Raw genomic sequence first — 24,453 nt, 5'->3', positions numbered from 1 at the left:
TTGTTTGTGGGTGTGTTTTTGGATTGCCTAAATATAATACTTTGTGCCAGAAAAACTTTAACTATGGACATGTATTGCTTTTATTTAAAATCAGTTAAAAAGAAAGATAAGAAACATTCCCGGAAACTCACATGAACCTTTCTGTGTATACACACCAGCCTCACCCTACAGCTGTCCCTTAGTTTGTCAATACCGTTTGTCATGACAGTCGATACATTTCTGCTGAGTGTGCAGTCAAGTTCTGGGGCAGAGTCAGTCTTTGAGAACCTGATACCCTCAATGTCAGACACATATCTTGAACTGTTGGAAAAGTATTTAATTTCTAATTATTTTAAAAGCAAATAAACATCAATTGACCATGACTTTCTCTACCTCTTATGTCACTATTGATGAAAACTGCTATCCTAGTATAAACATAAATGCTCTCCTTTTGTTAACACGTGTGAATATGAAACATGATCACCTGTAAAAAAAAAAAAAAGACAGTTCTGTTCTTCGACAATTTCAGAATAAGGAACTTTGGTTTTTTATTCCCTTTGAGTTTCTGTCCTTGACTATGTTTTTCTTATCGTGTCATTCATTCTGGATTTGTATCACTGCAGTTTCTCAGATATAAAAACAAGGACAGAGTTCTCATTTAGTAACCATTTCCTAATTTTACATTTTAAAAGTTCATATTCAAAAAGAAGAGCCTCTTAGCCCCCAAGCTCTAACCCCATCATGAGTAACCTGATTTAATACAAGTCTATAAATAAATTTGTTCTTTCTCCTCAAAAAACACTTAGGTAAATTTTCAAGAATTATTGTGCAAAAATTTACCTAAAGATATTAAAGTATCAGCCATTTTACCCCTATCACAGATGCTGCTCAAGTTCATGTATCAGTGTTGTTCTGTGAGCACGCTGGCTTGGAGTCTTCTTAATCACTCTTTTCCTCGCCTTGGTAATGTCTGTACTCTGGCTTCAGCTCCCACGTGTTTTTGTGGATCCCTTTTACATTTTGAATACCAATTTCTTGTAAGATTTCCTTCAGGTATACCTTCAAAAAAAAAAAAAAACAAAAACAAAAAACCCAAACAGATGAGATTATGAAGGCAGGAACACAATTTAAAATAAAATGATACACCAAACCACATTCAAAAATTAGGAATCTAAAAGCACAACAAGATTTTTCTATAGTTCAACAAACTGGCCTTTTGATTCTACACATGCAATACACCATAACGGCATTCAGTATATGATCGTGTGCGTTAAAGGGAGTGAAAGTCCTGAATGCCAACAACCTGAGAGCTGAAAAAAAAAGAAAGTCTAGATGAAAACACACTAGAAAACTGGCGCCCAATGTTTATTAGGATGCCCTGCCCTTGAGCTCCATGGCCTCACGCAGTTCACAGTCAGAGAGGGTGATTCTTGCACCAGCTGCTTCAGAAGCAGCAGCATGCATAAAAAGATGACAAATATTTTTGGGACAATATTCTATGAAGCAAGCACATGACAGGTATCCAGAATTCTCAGTTCTAAGGTGAATTCTCAGACTTGCTGTCAGGCCCCTTATTTTTCCTGTGTAATAAGGAAAGTCATTATTTGTGTTTGCTATTACTTGTATCTTGGCCGAGCTTGTCATGACAGGGGAGGGATAAGAAGTGATAATAAGACATGCTGAACACCGTGGAGGCTGCAGCTTTCATGTGTTTGGCTCCTCCGAAGGAAAGAGGTAGAGTGACGATGTGGGGCAGAACTCTGCATTATGGTATTTTAGGTCCTGAAAATTCAGTAGATATTAACCAAATGATTAATATATTCGTGGAAATGATGGCTATGATAAATGTTATGAAATCCCACCTTTGCTTGCTAATGCCCAAGGCCAAAAAGCATTCTACTATAAACTGACAGATATAAATTATAGTGCCATACTTCCCTCTTGGAGAGAGAAAAGTTAATTTAAGAGTGATTTTTTTCTGGCTGCAGAACAAACCAATCCAACGATAATTTTTGTGTGTATGCTTCAAAGAACTGGCTACAGCATTACAGTGACTCATCCCATTGATGGAGAATGTAATACTTTTTTATTGAGATGACACACTAATTAGAAAAACGGTTGCTAAGCTCTTTCCCAGGTAATGTTTAGGCAGTGCCCTTCCCAAGTGTGGTGTTAGCCTACCTGATTCAGAACCTCGTGGGAAGCCTGTTCAATAAGCCCCATCACTTAGGCCTCAGTGAGTCATTTCTGGGGCCAGGCCTGGAAATCTGCATTGTCAAAGCCCCCCGGAGCCTCTGATTGAACTAAAGCTACAGCGTCCTTCTAGAAGTCTCCCCGTGCTAATATTCAAGGACCTTTGCGTCCCTGAAGCCCTCTCCAAGCTCCCACTGCTCAGGTCATGCCTTATCCATCAAATGCCACCTGACACTGATGGTGGGACGCTCTCCAGCTTCCAAAGTCCTTTCACTCAGGCCCCAGCAGGTGGCAGCAAGGAACCAACTGAGGCCTGGGCTGCCCGGGAGGAGGATGGCTGCCTCCCATGCCCTCAGCGGGCCTCCCTGAAGGGCCCCTGTGAATGAGCAAGGAGGCTTACAAATCCAGGTCATGTCTGCCACCTGCCCCTTCAAACCACGTTTAAAAAATGGAGCCCTTCACTAACTACTTTCTGATGAAACAGGATTCGTAAATGGAAAATGATGGGTTGGGCACAAATGATTTTCAGTTTAGATGCCAAGCACAGCATCTTGTTAAATTCTCAAGAATGGTTTATTGTGAGAGTGACCGGGACCCTGTGTACAAGGTCATATAAGCATGAATGCTCTGCAATGGGGCAAAGGGGAGAGGGCGGCAGCAGGGGCACGCGCTCGCCTGACAGGGGCAAAGGGCATCAACAGGGGCACGCGCTCGCCTTACAGAAGCTCTCCTGACTTCAAGTCTAATGTGTCCATTTATAACCTAGATATAGAACATGCAAAGCCCAAAAAAGGGATAAACACAAAGTATTAAGAAAGTCTTAAGTGGGATGGAGGGTTATCACTTTGTGAAGGGTGTAAATGTCTATTATGTTGCTTGTATATCTGAAACTAATTTAAAAAAAAAAGAAAGAAAAGTCTTAAGTGTACAAATTCAATTGCTTTCACATGTAGTCCACCATTGCTTTGTTAAAACTGTGTAATAAGGTTAGGGAGTATGTTGTTTTTTATGAAGATGTCACTTTCTTTTTTTTAAAAGGAGGCCACAGCTCCCAGTGGCCTGTGTGGGGATCAAACCAGCAATGTTGCTGTTATCAGCACCGTGCTCCAACCAACTGAGCTAACTGGTCACCCCTCTCTTTTCCTTTCTAACAGTAAGCATGAAATGAAATATTCACAGTCTGTCAATTAATTAGTCAGGTAACAAGTAGGATTAAGGTCATTTTATCTAGCCATGGTACAGACTTCTTGGGGTGGGGGGAGGGCACGGAAGCAAACTTCTGGAGTTCTAGAAAGTTCCCAACTGCAACATAAGACCATCTTACTCTAGCCAAGCAAGTTAACTTGGTACAAAGCATTAGCAGAGAAAGCTGGATGACAGGGAGAAACAAGGTCAGAAAAGCCCTGAAGGGAAGACACAGTAGGAAACAATGAGGCCATGTCATTCTTCTGTTTACAAGTTTTCAGTGACTTCGCCTTGGCCTACAGGCTCAATTCCCAGCTCTTTACAGGCATCCATTCAGGTCTGCCTTTACATTTGGCCTCGTCTTCTAGTACCTCCCTTTATATGCATACCTGCCCTTTCCGTGTCTACAGGCTTCCAGTTTTTCTCTATATGCTCTTCCCTTTCTCAGTAATGCTTATCCCCTTCTATCAAATCTGAACTTCTTACCTTCGAAGACTTTCCCAGAAAAACTTTCCCTAACAGGCCCACGTCTCAGTGACAGCCTGTATTGTACTGTATTATAACCCTTTCCTTACATGTGTGTCTCTGTTCCTCTTACACGGCCTGCCTGCACACCACAGAGGCTCAGTGCACTTACGCTGAATGAGCAGGGTACTTCAGAGTAAACGAGGGAGTTAAGAGGACTGGGGGTGGGGGGGTCACTTAGAAGGGCCACAAGAATAAGCTAACTCGGGCCCTTTTTAGTTTTAGAACTCAGGCTCTACTTAACTTACAGGGCAGTGACTCAGTTTGAGAAATAAAAGTTGACTGATTAAATTGTATTACCTGAATGTGAATGACATTTATTACTAAAATCTGTATTCCAGTGCTAAAATACTGTTGGAAACCAAGCCAACTGAGAGGGAAACGTTAAAGGTTCTAACAGGATTGAAGATTAATTGGTAATCTAACTTTCCTTTTAAAAAATCTGTATATTCACACAAATATGTATTTTAGCACCTACTATGCGCCAGGCAGAGTGGTACAAGTCAGCTTTGACCCTCAGAGTCCACAGTTTAAGACAAGGGTGTGTGGGGCAGAAGACAAAGGCACACAGCAGGCAATCGTAAGCTAAAACAGAAGCACAGTAACGACACACACACGGGATATTACGGGGAGCCCTGAGGAAGGGCACCCCACTCAGCCTTCAAGAGAAACTCGTTCTCCTCCTCTTACTTAGTCTAAACACTGACTTTCCAATTTAATCTTGGCCTGACCACTTGTGCCATGTGTCCCCGAAAATAAGACCTAGCTGGATAATGCGTCTTTTGGAGCAAACATTAATGTAAGACCCGGTATATATTATATATTGTATGTGGGGACAGAGTCCCAGAGAGTAGTTTCCAGGCTCTCGGCCTCACGTGGAAAGGAGCTTGCTCGGTTATTACATGGCCATCAGCTATAATCAGATGGCCATCCACTGTGGCTGGGTGGCCATCAGCTGTAACCAGTTAGCCATTAGCTACTAATATAACTGCCGTGGCTACGCTGAGGGGTGGGTTGGTTGGCAGAGAAGCGGCAGATTGCAGATCGTGTGGCTCCTGCTTCCTGTGTCTCCAACCCAACCACCAGCAAGAATATAGTGGTATGACTCCCCTATCTATGGCTCTGTGGGTGTTCCTTTTTGGCCTCACCATGTCCTGAGTTCTTATGTGGGGAGCGGGACCTGAGACCCTGCATTACATTATATTATATATTTTATATTACAGCATAGTATATTATAGTAAAATAAGACGGGGTCTTATGTGAATTTTTGCTCCAAAAGATGTCTGGCTAGGTCTTATTTTCGGAGAAACAGTGTTTTAAAGGGTTCTGGACCAGAGTAGATCACCTTCACTTCACACAGGACTGAGAGATTTCTCACTGCTGACTACGTGCCGAGCTGCAGAACATGTGACATAATACACTGAGGTCCAGCAGTTCTCCATCCAAGGGATGCGTGGGAGAGTACTTACAGTAAGTCTGGATGCAGAAAAAAAAGGGACAGAATATTACAGCTACCTCTGAAGGCAAAGGCAAAGCACACACTGGACCAAAGAAGCCAAGTGCTTAGGATGTGGCTTGCATACAACAGTGGGGACCAAAGGGCCAGAAGGTCCAACTCCTAATCTTCAAGACAAACCCATGCAGGCTCACAAACAGTGGCCTAATACTTTCCTCTCATTTTCTTTCCTTCCCTTCCTCCACCCCTAGCCATTTCTCCTATCATCTTTTCCTCTACTGCTCTGCCAGCCAAATGGAGGATTTCTCTTCATTTCATTTTATCAGGAATTTCAGTGTTAAGCATTTACATACATAATAATAAATTAACTATAAGTTCCAAGAAGTTGATAAAAACAGGCATCTTTGACAGAGAGCTGATCACCAAGTAATAATGCTTTAAGTAAGCCAAAAACATGACTGGTGTAGATCTACTGGGTACCAGAACCTTCTATTCATGAGGAAAACATTCAACTTTCATAAATATTTAAATTTCATCCATTTATATTCAACATAGTTAATAATTTATTTTAGTATGGCATTTCACATTCTAAAACTTTTAATTAAGGCTCCACTTCATAAGTTAGCAAATAATTATTTTTTAAAACAGACGTCTCACAAAGGTTTGCATTAATTAATATGCACTGTTGGGATATGCGTGGTCATTTTAGTTTTAATAGTATCATTCAAAAATAAAAACTCCCAGTTACAGAAAAAGTGAAGAGAGAACTGAAAGAAAATATGTGAACAGGAAGGAAATGATAAAGAATTAGAGAAAAAAAGAGAGAAAACAGCACTTAGTAAATTTGGGAATGAGCTTCAAACATTAAAAATACCTAATTTCACTTTGGATTAGGAACTAAATGAGCTAAGATAAAGCTTAAATTCTATTCTCTACATACCTGGTTTAGGTTAATAATGATGAATCTTAATAACAGAGAAATTAGAAAGCAGCCTGCCTGAGAGAGAAAGGATGTTTTTTTTCCCTTCATTAAAAAGGGGCTCCAATTGTCAGAAAAATATTTTCCTTGCTTGTCTACAGATATACACACGTATCTGAATACAGAAGAGGCAACGTGGTGAGAGACATTCCTAGACTGAAGTCAGGACTTAGGAGTTCCATCCACTGGGCAAGTAAGTCCCTTCTTTGGCGCTCAAGTTAGAAAGACGAGATAATCTCTACGGGTACTGTTACCTTTAGGATCCTGAGTCAGATATACACACACATCATGTATCATATTGACATGCTCTGAGATACATACAGATCACACACATGTATCATAATTATGTATTATATGTATCATTACAACATGAAGAGTAAATAGGAACACAGGTGTCTGGCTTGAGCAACTTGGGGATGGTGGCACCACTTTAGATGGGGACGTCTGGAGGAGGCTTTGGGGTGGTGTAGAAATGAAGAGTTCCGTTCTGAACACACTAAATTGATCTGCAATTACAATAACATGATTAATACCGACTAGGTGCCAACTCCAGCAGGCAGTGTGGATGAGGCAATGGGCCCTGGTAGGCAGAGTACTCCTACCCTACCCTGTTGGTTTGGGAATGGGCATACGCCCCCAATCAGGTTAATTAGACTTCCGCTGGGGCTTTTATTGGAATAACCGGACAGATGCCCTCTTTTTGCTTAGGGGTCGCCAGCTGGGAGGTACTTCAGGGGATCATTCTGGTGACCACATGGCAAGATCCTGCCTTAGAATAAAGACAGCGCACGAGAAAGGCAGAATGATGGGGAGAGATGCAGAGAGCTGGGAAGGGATGATTCTAATGAAAACATCGGAATCTGGATTGAGCCATGTTTCAAGCTAAATGCGCTCCTGGACTCCCCAGCTACAGGAGCCAACAGAGTGAGTCTATTTTTGTTTCACTGAGTTAGTTTCAGTTGAGTTCTATTCCTTGCAACTGAGGAGTCCCAGCCAACTCACAGATCTAGAATAGCACACACCTGTACATAAATTTTACTTTTTGACAGGAGAAATTCTCAGTATGTCGAATTCTGTCATTTTATCCTTAAAAAAAGTCTCTTCCTGGATGTTACTGATGCCAAATTTTGCTTGAATTGCTTCTATTCAAGCCTGTATCTGGCCTGTCTGGAAACAAACTCTGAGGATCAGGTGAACACCTCCGTATTTATTGCTCCACTGCTGTTTATCAAAAGCCCACTTTGTGCAAATAAGCAACGGCTGCTGAGCCTTATTTAGTGCTGACGAACTTGAAGTATGGCCATCAAGCCACCTCAAAATCAAAGTCACGCAAACCTTTGCCAAGGTTTTCTGTTCATTTGAACTTACTTTAATAAAAGATGCAAACTGTTGAATAACATATTCTGAATTTAAAATGGTCCACATGACTGGGACTGCTGAGTTAGACGGGGCATTGATAATTAAAGATAAATTTCCCTGAAGCTTGACCTAAAAGTGGGTGGATATAGCACAAGGAAATGAAGTGGTTCAGTTGTAATCACAGTTGGTTTTGCATAACACGTTTACTAGAAATGTAGTTACAGGAACACGGTAAATGGGGGCTGTGTTAGAGCATGGTAGGGCTCACTGATCTTGGCAGTTTGGTGTTTCAAAGGGAGCAATTAGATAGAGTTTCTACCTAGTTTTGAAAATGCTGTATATCCTTCTATTTTAAAGATACAGTAAAATGTATAGACTAGACATAACACATTCAAGGTGGAAGATCAAACATTTCCAAGGGAGAAATAATAGAATCCCTCTGATATTTCACTTTACCGGGGGGGGGGGGGGTAAAGAAGCCCAAATTTAAACTGTATAAAACACCTCTTTAAATGGACAGCGACCGTGTTTTTGACTTCCCATCAGTTACAGAGCCTGGCCTTTAAAACGGCTTGTTTGCTCTGTCAGCCATCGATTGCTTATGCTAGTCACATACTGGAAAGGAGAAAAAGATGGGACCCGAGGACAGTTTCCCTAATCAAAATTTCCGCTTGTACAAGTGAGGTTTTTAGGAAGAATACAGAAAGGAAGGAACTGGAAAAACAAGAAAATACTTAAAATTCACTCAGAATATGTCAAAAATGACATTCTAAAGGCCAGAAAGCAGATGGTAACTTAAGAATAGAGTGGCAGCACTAATGACAAAGGGGACGTGTTAAATGACACATTTCATGGTTAGAAACTCACCAAAAGTGGCCCGGGAGGCCATCAGAAAATGAGGGACTGTCATTAAATGCGTTTACTAAAGATGTGATCGACACAAATAAGGTCTCTTTTCTTCCTTTTCACACAGGGCTCCAAAATTTGTTAATAATACTAATAATACGTATTTGTAAACGACTTTACAGTTGACAATGCAGCTTTCATAAACATAAATCTCTTATAGGGATCCTGTAAACTAGGTATTATAGTAAACATATTTAACATCTTAATTTTGTAATATTATAAACATTTCATTTGAGCCTATTGGCCAATTTTATACAAGGTATGTCACGTGTTCAGTAATAAACATTAAGCAATGCGTTAAACATTAGATTAAACATTAGACGTACTTAAGAACCTTGGCCAGGACTACATGGCTAACGGGAGGGCTGGGACGTGGCCTGAGCTTCCTATGCTCCAAAACCGTGAGATTCCATCACCTCAGGAAGCCCCTTTCCTGGGTCACTGATCTTCAGGCTATACTCGGCTCATTTATTCTCTTGCTGTTGCTCAGGCTAAAGTCAAATTAGTAAGCGTGAGCAGATGACCTAGCACAGACTCACTTCTGTCCTGTGAACCTTTGAAAGGAGACAGTTACCTACACAGTGGAGAGCTGGGCTCCGGCCATTTTCTTTCTAGGTCAATGGGCTTTGCCAACTCAGTTCAAATGTGAGGAGGAGGTAAAGAGGAGAGATGAAATAGGACAGAGTCACAGATTTAGAGCTGGAAGGGATCAAAAAGACCATCTAGTCCAGCTCCCTTCATTTTAGAACTGGAAGTGACTTCCCCAGGTCCCACTGAGGTCAGTGGCAGGACTGGCACCCTGCTGACCACATCCTGCCCGCTCCTCTATGAGAGGATACTGGAGGCCTGACCATCCCACACTTCCTTAAAATTGGCTCTTTGTCCCCCACCCTGACACAAATGACCTGAGGCCTGTCAAATCCATGGCAGGAAAATGCGGGGGTCCTGGATACTGAGCATGCAACCATTTCCTTTTTTTCAAATCAACTCATCTAATATTTACTGAGTTTCTACTTTGTGTTATAGAGTGTGAGCAGTCTTTTTGTTTCACTGAGTTAGTTAGACCATTTAGGGATATGAATAACATATAATTCTGCCTTCAAGAACATTATGCTTGCCAAGGCAATTTAGTCTCTAAATAATAAAAACTAGTGTAAAATGATTCACTTTCTAGATCAGTGGTCCACAAATGCTTTGAGGGTCCTAGGCCCTCTGTGAGAATCTGATATAAGCTATGGATCTGCTCCCCAGAAAAACCCATACATTTTGACATATGCAGATTACTGGCTCTCCTAAAGCCTATGAATTAAAGGAAGCTCTATTATAAGATTCACTGAGTACCACCACATAAAAATTATCTGGAGAACCCAAACTGAGAAATATACTAGTTATCATTTTTCTTTGATGCAAAATGAATAAAATTTAAAAACAGGTCACTCCATTTTAAAGCAAAGAAACTGTTTTCCCTAGTATCACCGGAAGGTCCCTCTACAAACGTCTGTTTTCTCACGTATGATTTTGTGTGTGTTACTCCAGGAGAGTATATCGTCTGCATTCAGAGTTTCTGGAATGGCCTTTTCATATTGATATAAAACACAAGGATAAAATTCATTAAAACCAGAAGAAACACGGCTTGGCTAATGAATTATTCCATTTCAAATTTATCATCTCGCTTGGAACGCATGCCTAAGGCTTTGATTTGGAATGGAAGCGAAGTCATTAAGATGAGCTGATAACAGTGCAGCATGAGCACTTTCCTCTTCTCTATTAAAAAAACTACTTAGATTTATCGCAATTTAAATTAATTTCTTAATGAAAAAGTAAAAGGTTGAAGTACAACAGTAGAGAAATATCTGTAGAGGTGGGAAACTGTACAACCAATACTAAAGTTTCATACATGATATCCTAAAGCTTTGAATAAATCAGAAAAAAATGTGCCAGCCCTTTCATAAACAGTGATTTGGTTAAATGTTTTTAAAAACTGGCTATCCTGTTACGTATTCTGAAGCAGCTAAACAGACCAGGTAGAACGAACATATTCCTGGAGGATACTGGCAAAGTGAACAAAAGATAAAGGAAAGTAGATAAAAGGCCAGAAAATAAAAGGTTTTCCATTTGACTTTTAAAACCTGGAAACAAATACTGATAAAATTCAATGTGATTCTTTCCTAACATTTGAAGGTGTGAGAAAGTTAAATGGAAGGGAATGGGACTCAAAGGCTGGAGAAAGGACTTGGATTCCTAACTCGTCACCAGCATATTAAATGGATTAGAAATATAAATTATTAGCAGATAGGCACAAAAGTCTAGAGAAGTGATTAAAAAATGATTATTTATAGAACAAAATTTCTAAAACATCAATTGATTAAATTTTTCTTTAAAAATGGAGAATAGGCCAACCCAAATGCAATCTCAACAAACACTGTGATTCAACACTCCTCTCTATTAAAAGGACCTAATGCTGGTGTTGGGTAGATTCTGGTTTAAAAAAAAAAAAAAAACCCCGTTAGAGAGCAGCCCAGAAGACGGGGATAAACTCTCTCACTGTGACAGACCAGTATGACTCTTAAAAGAATATGACTCTTCTGAAACATATTTTCAAAAAGAAAGATTAGAAATAATATAAACAGGTGTCAAGGATCAGTCAAAAGGAGGATAAATCCACCCTTTCTTCATCTGAAACTATTAACATTAAATGTATTTGGAATTTAAAATAATTAAGCTGATGTTATTAAAAAAAAAAAAAAAGCCGCATTAAAACACCTTTTCCGAGTGTGGAACTAAGACCTGCTCTAGCAGAGGTACCCGTGGACTCCTTCGTGACCCACGTCTCCCAGTACTGCACACTTACCGAGCAGAACACACCGAAAGGATCACAGCACGCATGTCTATACATACCACAGGCTGTTTGGTGATGTCCACCAGGTCCTTAAGATTGTAATATTGATGTTTCTCAAAAGCCGAAAACAGCATATCTAAAACGTATTGTTTATCAGCACGAGCTCGTTTTCCATCCTCTTTCTTTTTCCTTTCATATTCAATCTATGTGCAAAAGCAAAAGAAATAAAAGCATCAATTCAACATACTCACTCTGAAACACAGCCATTTTCTTTTGCGCTATCCAAAAAACTTAGATTTTAAGCTTCAAGGCAGCAGGTGGCAGAGCAGTGGTTCAGAACCCGGGGTCCTCCCCGCCCCCAGGGCTCCTCAGGTCTCTGAGGCTCTAAGAGGGTTAGATGGGTATCAATGCCCCTTGTAAACCATTTTCATTACTTTCCAAAGCTTTAGTGATGCGTCCGTTTCTCCCAAAAGAGGTTTTCTTTGCCAAAATTGTATCACTTTAGTATGGCTCTGGTTAGCTCGTACTGATCAGAAAATCTGTCGCGCAGTTCTTCTGTTTCTGATTACCCACAATACAGTAAGTTTATCTAACAGAGGCAGTTTGGTGGGCAACATCTTTCAAAATTGGGGCCAGGCACAGGCTAAGGAGGATGGCAGGTCATAGAACAGGTTCTCCAGGAAGTGACAAGTTTGAGAAGAACTGGTAACAAAAGCAAAAACATGGTCAGTGACGGGGCAGTCTGTCACCCCGACTCTGTGTGACCTCCCTACACTTGTTTCTTCTCCTATAAAATGAGGTGAAAAATGGCACTGAAGGAATGCACTGACTCTCCTCCCATTACCATCCAGGAAACTGCTCATTTGTAAAAATATTATCTTTTTATTGAAAACATGCAACTTTCAGGTGATTAAGATTTTAATTTTCCTAGAAACACTTCATTTTGATGAGGCATCAGGAACTATGTATGAGGAAATATGTATGACGTGTGATCCAAAAATATGGTGAATGTTTAAATAAAACAAATTTATTATGGTAAAAGACACACTGCCATCAATCCCCCTCAAAATACTCCTCCTCACTTCAAACACACTTATCCCATTGCTCTTGCCACTTTCTGAAGCAGTTCTGGAAGTCCTCTTTCATGAGTGTCTTTAGTTGCACTGTCGTGGCTGCCTTGATCGCCTGAATCAATTAAACTGTTTACCTTTCATGTTCATTTTGACTTTGAGGAAGAGCCAGAAGTCGCACGGTGCCAGGTGCGGTGAATAAGCTGAATGAGGACACACCGTAATGTTTTTATTTGACAGAAATTGCTGTACCAGAAGCAATGTGTGGCATGCAACGTTGTCATGATGGAGGATGAAGTAAAGACACTCATGAAAGAGGCCTTCCAGAACTGCTTCAGAAAGTGGCAAGAACGGGATAAGTACATATTCAAAATGAGGAGGAATACTTTGAGGGGGATTAATGACAATGTGTTTTTTACTGTAATAATTTTTATTAATTTAAACATTCACTGTAGTGTTTGATCACACCTCATAAACTGCACCTGGTAAATAAAGCACTATCAGGCTGGGTGACAGCTGCCAGAGAACACTCTCCTGGGCACCTACTGGAATAAGTAAATCTAGGGGCTGGCTTCAAAAGTAATGAAATGCGTTTCAAAACTTCCACCTAAATGACTGCATCAATTCCAGCCTCATCGAGTCAGGCTTACTCTATTTTAACAACAGAGATTCGTTATCAAAAAGATAAAATTTAGGGGGTGGCCGGATGGCTCAGTTGGTTGGAGCATGAGCTCTGAACAACAGGATTGCCGGTTCGATTTCCACATGGGCCAGTGAGCTGCGCCCTCCACAACTAGACTGAAGACAACGAGCTGCTGCTGAGCCCCCTGGAGGGGCAGCCGGATGGCTCAGTTGGTTAGAGCAGGAGCTCTCAACAACAAGGTTGCCGGTTCAATTCCCAGATGGCATGGTGGACTGTGGCCCCTGCAACTAAAGATTGAAAACGGGGACTGGACTTGGAGCTGATGGGCCCTGGAGAAGCATACTATTCCCCAATATAAATAATAATAAGAAGATAGAATTTAGTTTCTACTCATGTTGAAACTAAAAATATATCTTATACGTAATCAGAAACTTTCAAATTAGCAGCAAGAGGTAACTGACAACAATGAGTGTCTTCAACCAAATAAAATTAGGAACTAGACAAGGGGAAATCATCTTAATTTGTTTGACATGTAGACCTTGGGAGTAAAACTCAAAATCCATTCATGTCAGGGGATAAGACGAATGGTGTTTAATGGTACAAACTTTCAACGAGTAGTAAATAATCCAGAGAGATACAGTGCAGTGTAATGAATATAGACAATATTGTACTGTAATTATGTAATAAATATCACTATGACAATCATATTACTATAAATGTATCAAAGTAACACACTGTACACCTTAAATTTACACAACATTACATGTCACATTTATTCAGTTAAAAGAAATCCGTTCACCTCTTTAACAGAACAGATGGCGGACTACCGTAGGTGCTTCTCGCCTCTTGCAAAATGTATCCCCTTCTCAGGGCTCATATATTAAAATGTAGACAGAGGGGCCTTGAGAACTTTAAATGTAAAAAGAGTAGATCACCGAAAAATGCAAATGCATGACAGCCTGCACTGTCTGGAGGGGAGGAATGAATATTTTCTGGGTGGGAAGAGCATGAAAGAAAACAACAATGGGCAGCTAAAAAGGGTTTAAGAACAGAGGGACTACAGAGCTAGAAGCAAGCAAGACTGGAGAGGGGAGAGATCAGAGGAGCCTATGACCAAGGAGAAAACCCAAGTCCTCCCAGTGTGGGGAAGATGGAGAAACACATGGGAAAAAAAGTGCATGTAGGACAAAGGCAGAAGTATGAAGTCTGCCCCAGCTCAGCAAGAAAGGAGACTGCAAGAGAGCCAGGAGCAAAAAGGATAGACCTGAGGGCCATTCAAGAAAGACTTCTTTCTCTAGGATCAGCAGAATGCTAGAACTAAGAGAATGGCTGCATGATGGAGAAAGAAAACATGATAGATCAGGACAAAACTCACAAATCCAAGCAGGAGGGCCTCTGGATTAAAAAGAAAATGATATCATGAAGCCTTAAGGGTCTAATATTTTAAGCTCTGCTTTACTGACCAATGACTATAAGGTATCTGTTCCCTGTTTACAACTGTGCTTATTAGTTTACACCTTGACACCCCTCCCACTGTTGCACTGCACGTGACGGGTTGATGTTTTGTACTGTGATGGATGGTCATGAAGTGGGGCCTGACGAAAAAGTAGGAAAAAGTCTGGACCCGGGATGGAGCTGTTACAACCCTTTACTCGGGTCCAGCGTGGGATAAGAAAACCTGAACTTGGGATCTAGAAAAGAGGGAGAGAGAATCAGACTAAGAAAGGCTGGGGGAGGGATGTGGCTTTGGTGGGGATTTCATTTAGCCAAAGGCCATTGGTCCTCAAAACGATATAAAGGAAGGAGGGACCTAGCAAAAGACCAGGGCCAGGCTTCTGTGTTCTCAGTGTGGAGGCACAGTGGTGTGATACTCTGTTTGCCCTTCTTTCCCAGCTTTCATTTATGCTGAAAGACGACAGAAAAAGTTAAATTCAGGAAACAGATGAGAGGAGAATGATAGTATATTCCACTTCCACCCTTAGAAGTCTCTCTCTTGTGTAAAATGACTGGAGAAGCTAGGAAGATTAACAGGAAAAATGTTTTCAAATAAAGAAGGCTGCTGGTAAAGCAAGATGGCCCATTTCAGAGAGGGCACACACTCCAGTTGGCAGGGGACAGAAAAACTTTTGGAGTGTTTGTTATTAAGTTGTCCCAACCCAGAGCCACGTCAGACCCAAAAATCAAAGATAAAATTTAAACTAAATTAGAAAGAAACTTTAAAATAACAACTGAAGGGTAAGATTAAGGGTCAGATTAAGTTGTGATTAGTCAAGTTAACAAGTAGTGAAATAAGTCCCAAATTGTACCCAGATCTTTTTTCATTTAATCTTGGTTTTTATGCTTCAATCCCCAAAACACTGCATTTAATGCTGTGCTCTCCTCGTTCATATTAGGGAAAAACAGATCGATACGGGGGGCAGTGCAGCCTAATTTTACTCTGACTAGTGAAATTAAAACACTTAAAAGTAATCTGAAAACCCACACACATAAAATAATAACAGCAATGACAAAAGTGGAAGTATTATTCCTCATTAGAGAAATTTAAGGACTAGAAATTTAACCCTTCACTTATTTAAAAACAAAAAGCGGAACATCTCTTCAATGCCCTCAGGGCCTGCACTATGGGACAACCTATAGAAAAGGCAGTTTTAAAACAAAATGTTTGTACTACAGCAGTAGTTAAAATCTTTTTTGATAATTTCCAAGACAGGCTCATAATCGAAGTTCTGCTCTGTGGTACCAGGCAGGTCCAATGTACATGTAACTTAAAAAGGAATTCAAATGATTTCTATGGTCATTCAATTATTGATAATTAATTTTATACTCAGGACAAAACTAATATTCCCTAGGTAACTTCTATTTTTAAAACTCAACAGTGTAGAAATGATGATCTTAATACTGTATTTACAACTTCGCACTACCATAAAAATTAATTCCAGAAATAAACTACACATGATATGAACCAGTCTGTTTAGGAGACTACAGTTTTGACATAATGTTATTTCTTCTGTTTTGTTACCTCTTTTCCCTTTGGACATTGTTTTGCACTGGTGTACTGGCATTGGAAGGAAACGATACCCAAAGCAGTCAGGTATCTACCTTGTTAGCAGCTACCACAAATATAAGTAGTTGTCATACAGGGTATCATGCGGGGTCTCTGGTCCCGCTCCCCGCACAAAAACGCAGGACATGGTGAGGCCAAAAAGGAACATCCACGAAGCCATAGATAGGGGAGTCACACCACTATAGTCTCGCTGGCGGCTGGGTTGGAGACACAGGGAGCAAACATCCGCCAGCACCCCAACAAAGTGTGTTCCTGCACCCCAGTCTCACTGGCGGCCCGGCGAGACACAGGAAGTAGGATCCACACGATCCGCAATCTGCTGTCCACTTCTCTGCCAGCCAGCCAACCAACCAACGCAGCCATGGCAGCTACATCAGTGGCCAATGGCTAAGTGGTTACAGCTGATGGCCAACCAGTCACAGCTGATGGCCATCTACTACCTGAGCCAGCATCTTTCCATGTGAGGCCAAGAGCCTGGAAACTGCTCTCTGGGACTCTGTCACAACAGTAGTATAGTGATTGGGCTAGAAAAAGCTTTTATATTATGTGAATTTTCATTACCGGATTTATATCTGTCCCCAATCGATATGGGCCAAGTAGCCCCCCCACTGAAAAACTTTTAAGTTTTCTTTCTTACAGAGATTTTAAATTTCCCTTTCCTTAAAGTCTCCCTTTTCCCAATTTTTTAGCTCCTATCCCCCTGCTTCTTAATCATTTTATAAATCAGTTTCTTAATCACAAACAATCATAGATTGTTTTTAGCCAGAACCATAAGAAGTGTTTTTACCCCCTGCTTTAGATAATTACCCTAAAACTTGTGATTTATACTTGTTGATTGTGATCATTAAAGCCCAATGTTCTTTCCAAGCCAGCTCATCCTGGGCCCAGCTCCTAAACAATTCACGTCACCTGAGTGACCGGTTGAGTGGCCACAGGCTCCACAAGAGCGGACGGACTCTGCATCACATAGCCATCTCGCATCAACAGCTTTGAGCTCTGCTCTTTAAGCCAACACTTTTAAATTTATTAATTAAAATCTATTTGTCCTCATTCGGGGGCCTTGGGGATACAGATGATACCCCAGCAAGATTACCAGTCCCAACCAAAGAAGCCAACACGGTCTTCCAGACAGATCTCGACACCCCTTCCTCTCATCTAAGATCAGATAAGGCGAGAGTTCCGTGAATCCCCAACAGGTAGGGACAGCTCTACACCCCTGCCCAGCAGGAAGCAGACACAGAAGAAGAGATCAAATTCCCATAGAGATTTAATGGGGATCACATCTCTCAAGGGGGAAACAAGGCAGGCAGTTAGACAGGCATTGGGTCTCTGCATTCCTGTATGTCTAACACAACCCACAGAATGCGACCTCCCAAAAGACCTCCCCTCTCTGCCCAAAACCTCCCCTTTTCATTGTAATTATCTACCCCTACGAGGAAACAAATGGGTACAAAATACCCAACTAGATTAGATCAGCCACTTGCACCTTCATTTCACCTGGACCTCATTATACCATCATTCAATAAAAATCATTATAACAGACTGAATTCTGGGAAGGAGCATGCACAGTCTAAAAAGATGAGGTAATAGCCTCTTGTCAATCACAGATGTCAATCAAGTGGTCTCATGCCCAGAGAGGAACAGCCCTTCTAGAGAAAAAAAAGGGATTAAAAACTCCAAGTCCTCACCAGTCAGGGCCTTGAGCCTTTGAGCCACAGCATTCCCGAGCCACTTTTTTTTGTGCTCAGGCCCGCTCCTAATTCTTTGGCGTGTACCATGTTTCCCAGAAAATAAGACCTAGCCAGACAAACAGCTCTAATGGGTCTTTTGGAGCAAAAATTAATATAAGGCCTGGTATTATATTATATATTACATTATGTTATATTATGTAAGATGCGGTATTATATATTATATATTATATATTATACCCAGTCTTATAATAAAATAAGACTGGGTCTTATATTAATTTTTGCTCCAAAAGGCGCATTAGAGCTGATTGGCCGGCTAGATCTTATTTTTGGGGAAACATGGTACTATCTCTTCTAATAAACTTCTCTCTCACAACTTTATTTGTGTGTCTTGTTCAATTCTTTGCTCGAGATGCCAAGAACCTGGACACCACACCAATGAGGGCCCATCTTCCAGTAATGTAGCATCTAGGATTCCGTGTTTTCCTCCAGGAGGCCCAGGTTTGACCCCCGGTGTGGGAACCAAGCTCAGGCATCGCGCTGAGAAGGGCCGGGTCTCTGGTAACACAATGACCACAGACCACTTCATAACCAGCTGCACAGAAATAAATGTCAATTCAGAACAAACTTTAAATATAGTCTCCAGTCACAAATGTTTACGGTCCCAAAATTCTACCGTGCACAATTTTACTTTCACAACAGAAAACGAATTATTCAAAACTAACATGCAATCAAACGCTGAAAACCCATTGTGTTTTCACACATGGACGTGGTATAGAGATATGCAACCGTCATTACTGAAACCTTAATCACTGACTAAATTATAAATGCCACCCACTGCCAATTAAAATATTACAATCCAGATGTCTGTAAATGTCTAGATTGTTGTTTGCAGAAATACTTTGATTACTAGTCAAGGCAGTCTTTGTGGAGGCTTTTAACTTTTGAAGTGAGCATGACAGCCTTGATTACCATGGTTTGCATTTTAAATCCTTAGGAAAGATCCCCCACCCCCAATGCTTCTATTTCTGCCTAGTGTGTCAAAATTAATTCTTTAGAGTTGGTCAGTCCCTGGCGTGCAAATTCAAATGGACAAAAGCATGGAGTATACTTATACTGTACCGCAACAGGCAAACACTGTTGAAAGGCCTGTGTGATATCGTCCTGCAGGTATCTATTTTAATTAGCAGAATTCCAAATTTATACACATAACTGAACAAACAGCAATAAACCACACCCCACTTGAGTTCTGCAGACTAACACAGTAGGTCGCCACATTGAAGGGCAGAGTATGCATAAAAACGAATTTTCTCTCTAGTTCCTGGGGGTTCACCTCAAGATTTTATATAATTCTATTCCTTCCAACAATAATTTCCTAGTTAAATTTTTCTAGTTCTCTATCACTTTCTAACCAAGTGCTCTTGCCAGAAAAAAGAAGAGAGAGAAATCTTTTTACAAGCTGGAGGAGGTGGGGGACTTGTGGAGGGGATGGTAACGAAGACAAAAAAGAACATTAACTCATTTTTTAAAACCTCAAGTCTGGTGGAAAGAGACTTCCTGTTCTGCCAAGTACCATGTCTGCCTCCACCCACAGGAGACGGCAGACAGACCTATACAACGCTGCTGTCCCTTTGGACCAGTGGCTGATGCCAGAATTACCCAGGGAACATAAACATTGTAAGAGAGTTAGCCTCCCCGTCAGATCAATCAAATCAATCTCTGCGTTTCTACAATCCCAGGTGATTCTAGCGTACGGCCAGCACTGAGGACCACTAGCGAGACAACAGAGGACATGATTCCTCACGAGAAAAGGTCCTAAGACTGTGGACTACCTGGAAGAAGCTGTGAGATTTACACAAAGGCAACCAAAACACAGGAGCAGAAGCAGCCTGACGTGCGATCAGCAGTGGAGGGAGCTGGACGGGGTCTTACACGTCAGCATTGATTCTAGACCTTCAGCAAAAAACTTAAAGCATGAACTTATGTATGTCTATTTGTAAACTGGAAGAAAGTGCTGTATTAGTACTTCATGCATAGATACTATAAAGCATACACAGACATTTAAAGAAATAAAATAAAAATAAAACATTTTAAGAGTAAGTTTTAATTTGTCGAAATTATATATTTTTGTTTTGCTCTCAAATGTAGGGATCTGTCTTCATGCTTTGGATGCTTAGTTTTTAAATGAGTTTAAAACTGTGATAGCTTCCTACCAGCAATAGCTAATATAATTTAATATATGGCACACGCAAAGGTCAAGGGTCACCGATGTCAGGTATTTTGACAAGCCTCCAGCTCCAGGCCTTGGGGATGGTGGCAAGTTCCCTTGCCAGCTGGTTTCCAGCTGGGGTTTCGCCAATGGGAGAAGGAAAGTAGGAGGAAGACAGGGTTTTTTTCTTTCTTTCTTTCTTCTTTTTTTTTTTTTTTGTGCTTGTGGGAGCACCTTGGATAGCAACAGCTTTCCAATCTCTGGTAACCAAGCCCCTTCTCCCTTTTTCCAACTCCAGCCTTTCTGTTTTGTATTTGTACACCATTTGTAACTAATTCCCCACGTCAAATGCCTTTCTGCTTGAAATATCTAGAGTTGTTTTTCTTTTCCTGATAGACACTAAATGAATCATCATTAAAGACAGGGAATGGCAAGCCATATTTAAAACGATACTGATAATTTCATTTTTGGAAGGACCAAGTTCCTGTCAAATCAGGTTACGTCATCATTATTTCTACCTCATAAAGTGACAGATAAAGAGATGATTTTAGAAGTAAAAACAATGTCAGTTTTTCCACTATTTTGTCCACAGATATGCTTTATTAGTATTATCCTTACAATTTCTTCGCAAGCATCTTTTCAAGCCAGGTGTTCATTCTTTTGAGATTGACTTCAGTTAATAATAGATGCTATATTCTGTAAATTCCTGTATTTAGCATCAAACCTAAAAAGCTGAAAGGAAATACAAATGGGAGGTGCTGAAAGCACCACTGTCAACCCCTCTGTGTTGTGTAATTTCCATTCTTCTTCTGAAAAAATGACTGACTAGCAAAGGGACTGCGTAAGGGTGCCAGGGGGAACTCACACAGCAAATATTTCTAAACCTCAATTTCTTTATTAGGTGAAAAACAAGATAAATGCAAGTTCCAATATCACCCTCTCCCCAAAGCCCCCTTGCAATTGCTACTTAGACAACCCATTATTTCCCAAAGTTTGTTTTCACTGCTTCAAAGGATGGGGGAGAGCAGAATTTAAGGTTCAAATGTCTGCAAAATGCAGGATTAAACAAATTTCTGAAGGTTACCAACATTAATATATTAAATGCACATCAATTTTGAAGAGGGGGATATATAATCAGAACTTACGAGTTCCTTTAACACAGAATCTTTTTTACACAACTCTTTTTTTTTCAAGGAGACTCTCACAAAATTAGTGTTTCAAAAAACATACTTTGGAAAATGTTGACCTCCATGTAGAGGTTTAAGGCTCACAACTTAATGAGGATTTAAGGCAGAGGAAAGGCCAGTAGGGGAGAAACCTGGCAGCTCGTAGCCCAGGAAGGGGAGAACGGTCAGGGCCAAGTGCCCCAGGGAGAAGTAAATGAAGAGATAATGCTAACTGTAGAGTTGTTTTGGGCAGAATAAATGTTTTCCGAATGGAAAGTATGTAAGTATTATATCCCAGAAAGTTTGTGAACTAAAGAGATAAATTTAAATTTAATGCTTAGAATAGCTCCATGTACAAAGTGGGAATTCAAATATTTGAAGAAGCTTATTTATATGTATATGTAAATTTTTCTATGTGCCATAGGGGGATGAAAAGTGTCTGGGGTACAATGCCAGTGGTTTCTTTCTGGTCAAATGTAGACATAGAGTTTTACAAATACATATACCATTTTCCACCCCTCTTCCATTTTTGCACTAATTTTTTTCTTATTTTTTTCCTGAAAATGTATTCAAAGAACCTCAGCTGTTAAAATCTAGGACTCATGTTTATAGTTTTACCTGGCAAAACTTGGAAAACATTTCCATGTTACACTGAGTTCAACATTTTTTACTGAATGTCTTGGTTATATAAACGCTAAGTCATTGTTGTTGAACTATGTTGATGTTTCACAACCTTAAAACCAATGTCCCCTCTGATAACAATAAAACTTTCATACTCTACCTATAGTTGGTATTATACTATAATACGTAATACGCTTTTAAAAGCTATGCTGGTACCCCCAACCACTCTGATACACTTCCATGGAAAAAAATTACTCAACATTCAAAAGAGGCAACATGGTAAGTAATAGTCTCTGTTTTTAGGTAAACAAAATCTTAATAAAAAATCACTGTGACTCATTACTATAATTACATTAGCAGAATGACTCATCACACTATGACAAGCTTAACAAAGGTTGATACCACGAACTGAAATGTCACTTAATGTTAAAAAGCGTCTTTCAAGTGGATGTTACACTTTATGTTCTCACAAGGAGTTCAGAACAGAATTCATTCATACTTATTTTACTAGTAAAAACAACGCACAAAGATCCTAAAAATTTGACATTTGGAATCCATCTTCCATGTCCGCCAGCCAGGTGGTCACAGTGCCAATGTCACTAAGACCATGACCTTCAGAAAGGTCAGAGATTTGATAGTAGCGAAGTGCCAGCCCTGACTGACCCAAGACAGATTTTCCTTTTGCCCTGGAAATTATGGTCTGTAGCAGTATAACAAGAGTGACTAGCAGTGGAATGTAGGAAAAATGATTACAGCATGGAAATGCAGACTTACTCCTTTAAAGGAAACAGGTTACACCCACGTGGGCTCTGAAAAGGCACCAGAGAATCGAGAGAAGTGATAGGGCCTTGAAGACGGGGATTTTATCTCCTTGGTTCACAGGAGTAGGTGTCACAGACATAAGCAGGCATTTAAAAACATTTGTTGTTGAGAGAAGACAAATCCTAGATAATTGTCATGGCCAGGCACTAACACACATCCATAGCTTTCCTCCTTTTTCATCCCCACGAAAAAGCTTTACTGCCCACTGCACCAATTCAGACACTATGTATTCACTGTGACAATTCCAACAATTCCAAATGATTTTATAAAGAAGAAAATTAGGATGAAAATCACTCCATGCCTACCATCCAAAAATAACGACTGTTCAAGTATTTAATCTTTATTTTTGGACATTTGTTTCCAATCTTTTTCATCTTAAAGAATGGAGAGAAGCACTACTGTATACACATTTCTGGGCACTTGTCTTTCTTACCGAGCTTCTCTCCACAAAGGATACATGTCTTTATATGGAAAGGGAGGTCTTTCTACATGATCCTGACTGTGGTAAAACCCCATGGGAATGGAAACTGCATACAGAAGCCCGGCTCTACGTGGAGTGAAAAAGCCCAGTCAGGGGCTACAGGGGAAACACACCAAGGAAGAAAGGCAAAGACAACTATGACCTGGACTATTTCCTTCTCTAGTTCCACCTGCTTTCAGGAAGTTGTACATATTCCCATCTAAGAACAGAAAAAGATGAGAACAGAAGAAGACACAAAACTAGACTTCCATCTACTTGTCTCCATCAACAGAAAAGAAAAACATACCTCTCCTGGACAATCTGACAGTTTTGTCTGCACTTACCTCGCCTGTCCTCTTCTTGAGTTTACATTTCCCCTAAAGCATCACCAGAGGCTGTAACATCAGAGCCTGGCTTGAGGCAATGTAACTTTGACCTGCTCTATTGAATCCACAAAGTGTGGCAATTGTTTAAATTGGAAAGTCTCTGGAAGGGGCATATGCCCTCCAGTTCTCCATGGTCCCTACCGCTTTACCTTCTGAAATTCCAGCATTCCGCTCAGGGAAGATGCCTGTCCAGCCCTGCAGGCACTTGCCATCCCTCATATAAAACAACAGCAGGAAACTCCAACGGCATAAAGTAGGGGCTTGGCAGGCACCACTCCGCATCACTAACGAGACTGGACACTGAGGCCCGTCTTCAGGAGGGTCTATTCTTCCCAGGCTCGGTGTCAAGAGGATCTTAAACAACTAAGTAGGACACAAGATAGCAACTGTTCCTTGCTACTTAGCTTGGGTCTCGTTTTATTGTCAGAGAATCATCACATTTCTCCTTACATTATAGGCTCTTCAGGACCCCCAGCCCATGCCCTGTCAGCATGGCTGGTGACCTGCAGCAACAGGGCATGCTGGCTAATTAAGGGACAGGCTCCAACACCGGCTGCCTGGTTCCACACCTACACCGCCCATGACTGGCTGTCAGCTCAAGTCAGCCAAGCGCTTTGTGTCTCGGGGACTTCATCTGCACAGTGGGGATGAAACGAGTGGTGACTTCAGAGCACAGGTATGATGACTCAACATGCCACTGTTGATGCGGCGCTCAGAACGGTGCCTGGCACTGAGCGTACATAACGTGTATACAGTATGTGCATGCACCGTATACTGTGGAATATACTATATATAGTATACATGATATGCTTCAGTTAGTAAGATTTAAAACAAAAGGTATGTAAGCAATACGTGTATGTACCGTATACTGTGGAATACACTATATAGAGGATATGTGATATG

At 40.7% G+C, this 24,453-nt stretch overlaps 1 protein-coding gene across 1 annotated transcript in view; it reads right to left on the bottom strand.

Moving 5' to 3' along the window:
* Window positions 1-295: 295 nt before the first annotated feature.
* The window catches only part of GTF2F2 (general transcription factor IIF subunit 2), a 125,256-nt gene continuing 101,098 nt past the window's right edge, over window positions 296-24,453 (bottom strand). The window contains exons 7-8 of the mRNA XM_081045983.1: window positions 11,481-11,624; window positions 296-1,038 (exon numbers count right to left, since the gene is read on the bottom strand). Of these exons, the coding sequence (XP_080902109.1) occupies window positions 919-1,038; window positions 11,481-11,624 (264 nt within the window). The 3' untranslated portion in view covers window positions 296-918. The remainder of the gene's footprint in view (window positions 1,039-11,480; window positions 11,625-24,453) is intronic.

Source organism: Rhinolophus hipposideros (genome assembly GCF_964194185.1).
Source record: "Rhinolophus hipposideros genome assembly, chromosome: 4".
NCBI classification, from domain to species: domain Eukaryota; kingdom Metazoa; phylum Chordata; class Mammalia; order Chiroptera; family Rhinolophidae; genus Rhinolophus; species Rhinolophus hipposideros.
Note: the sequence above shows the minus strand (reverse complement) of the source record. Positions and strands in the feature narration are given on the sequence as shown.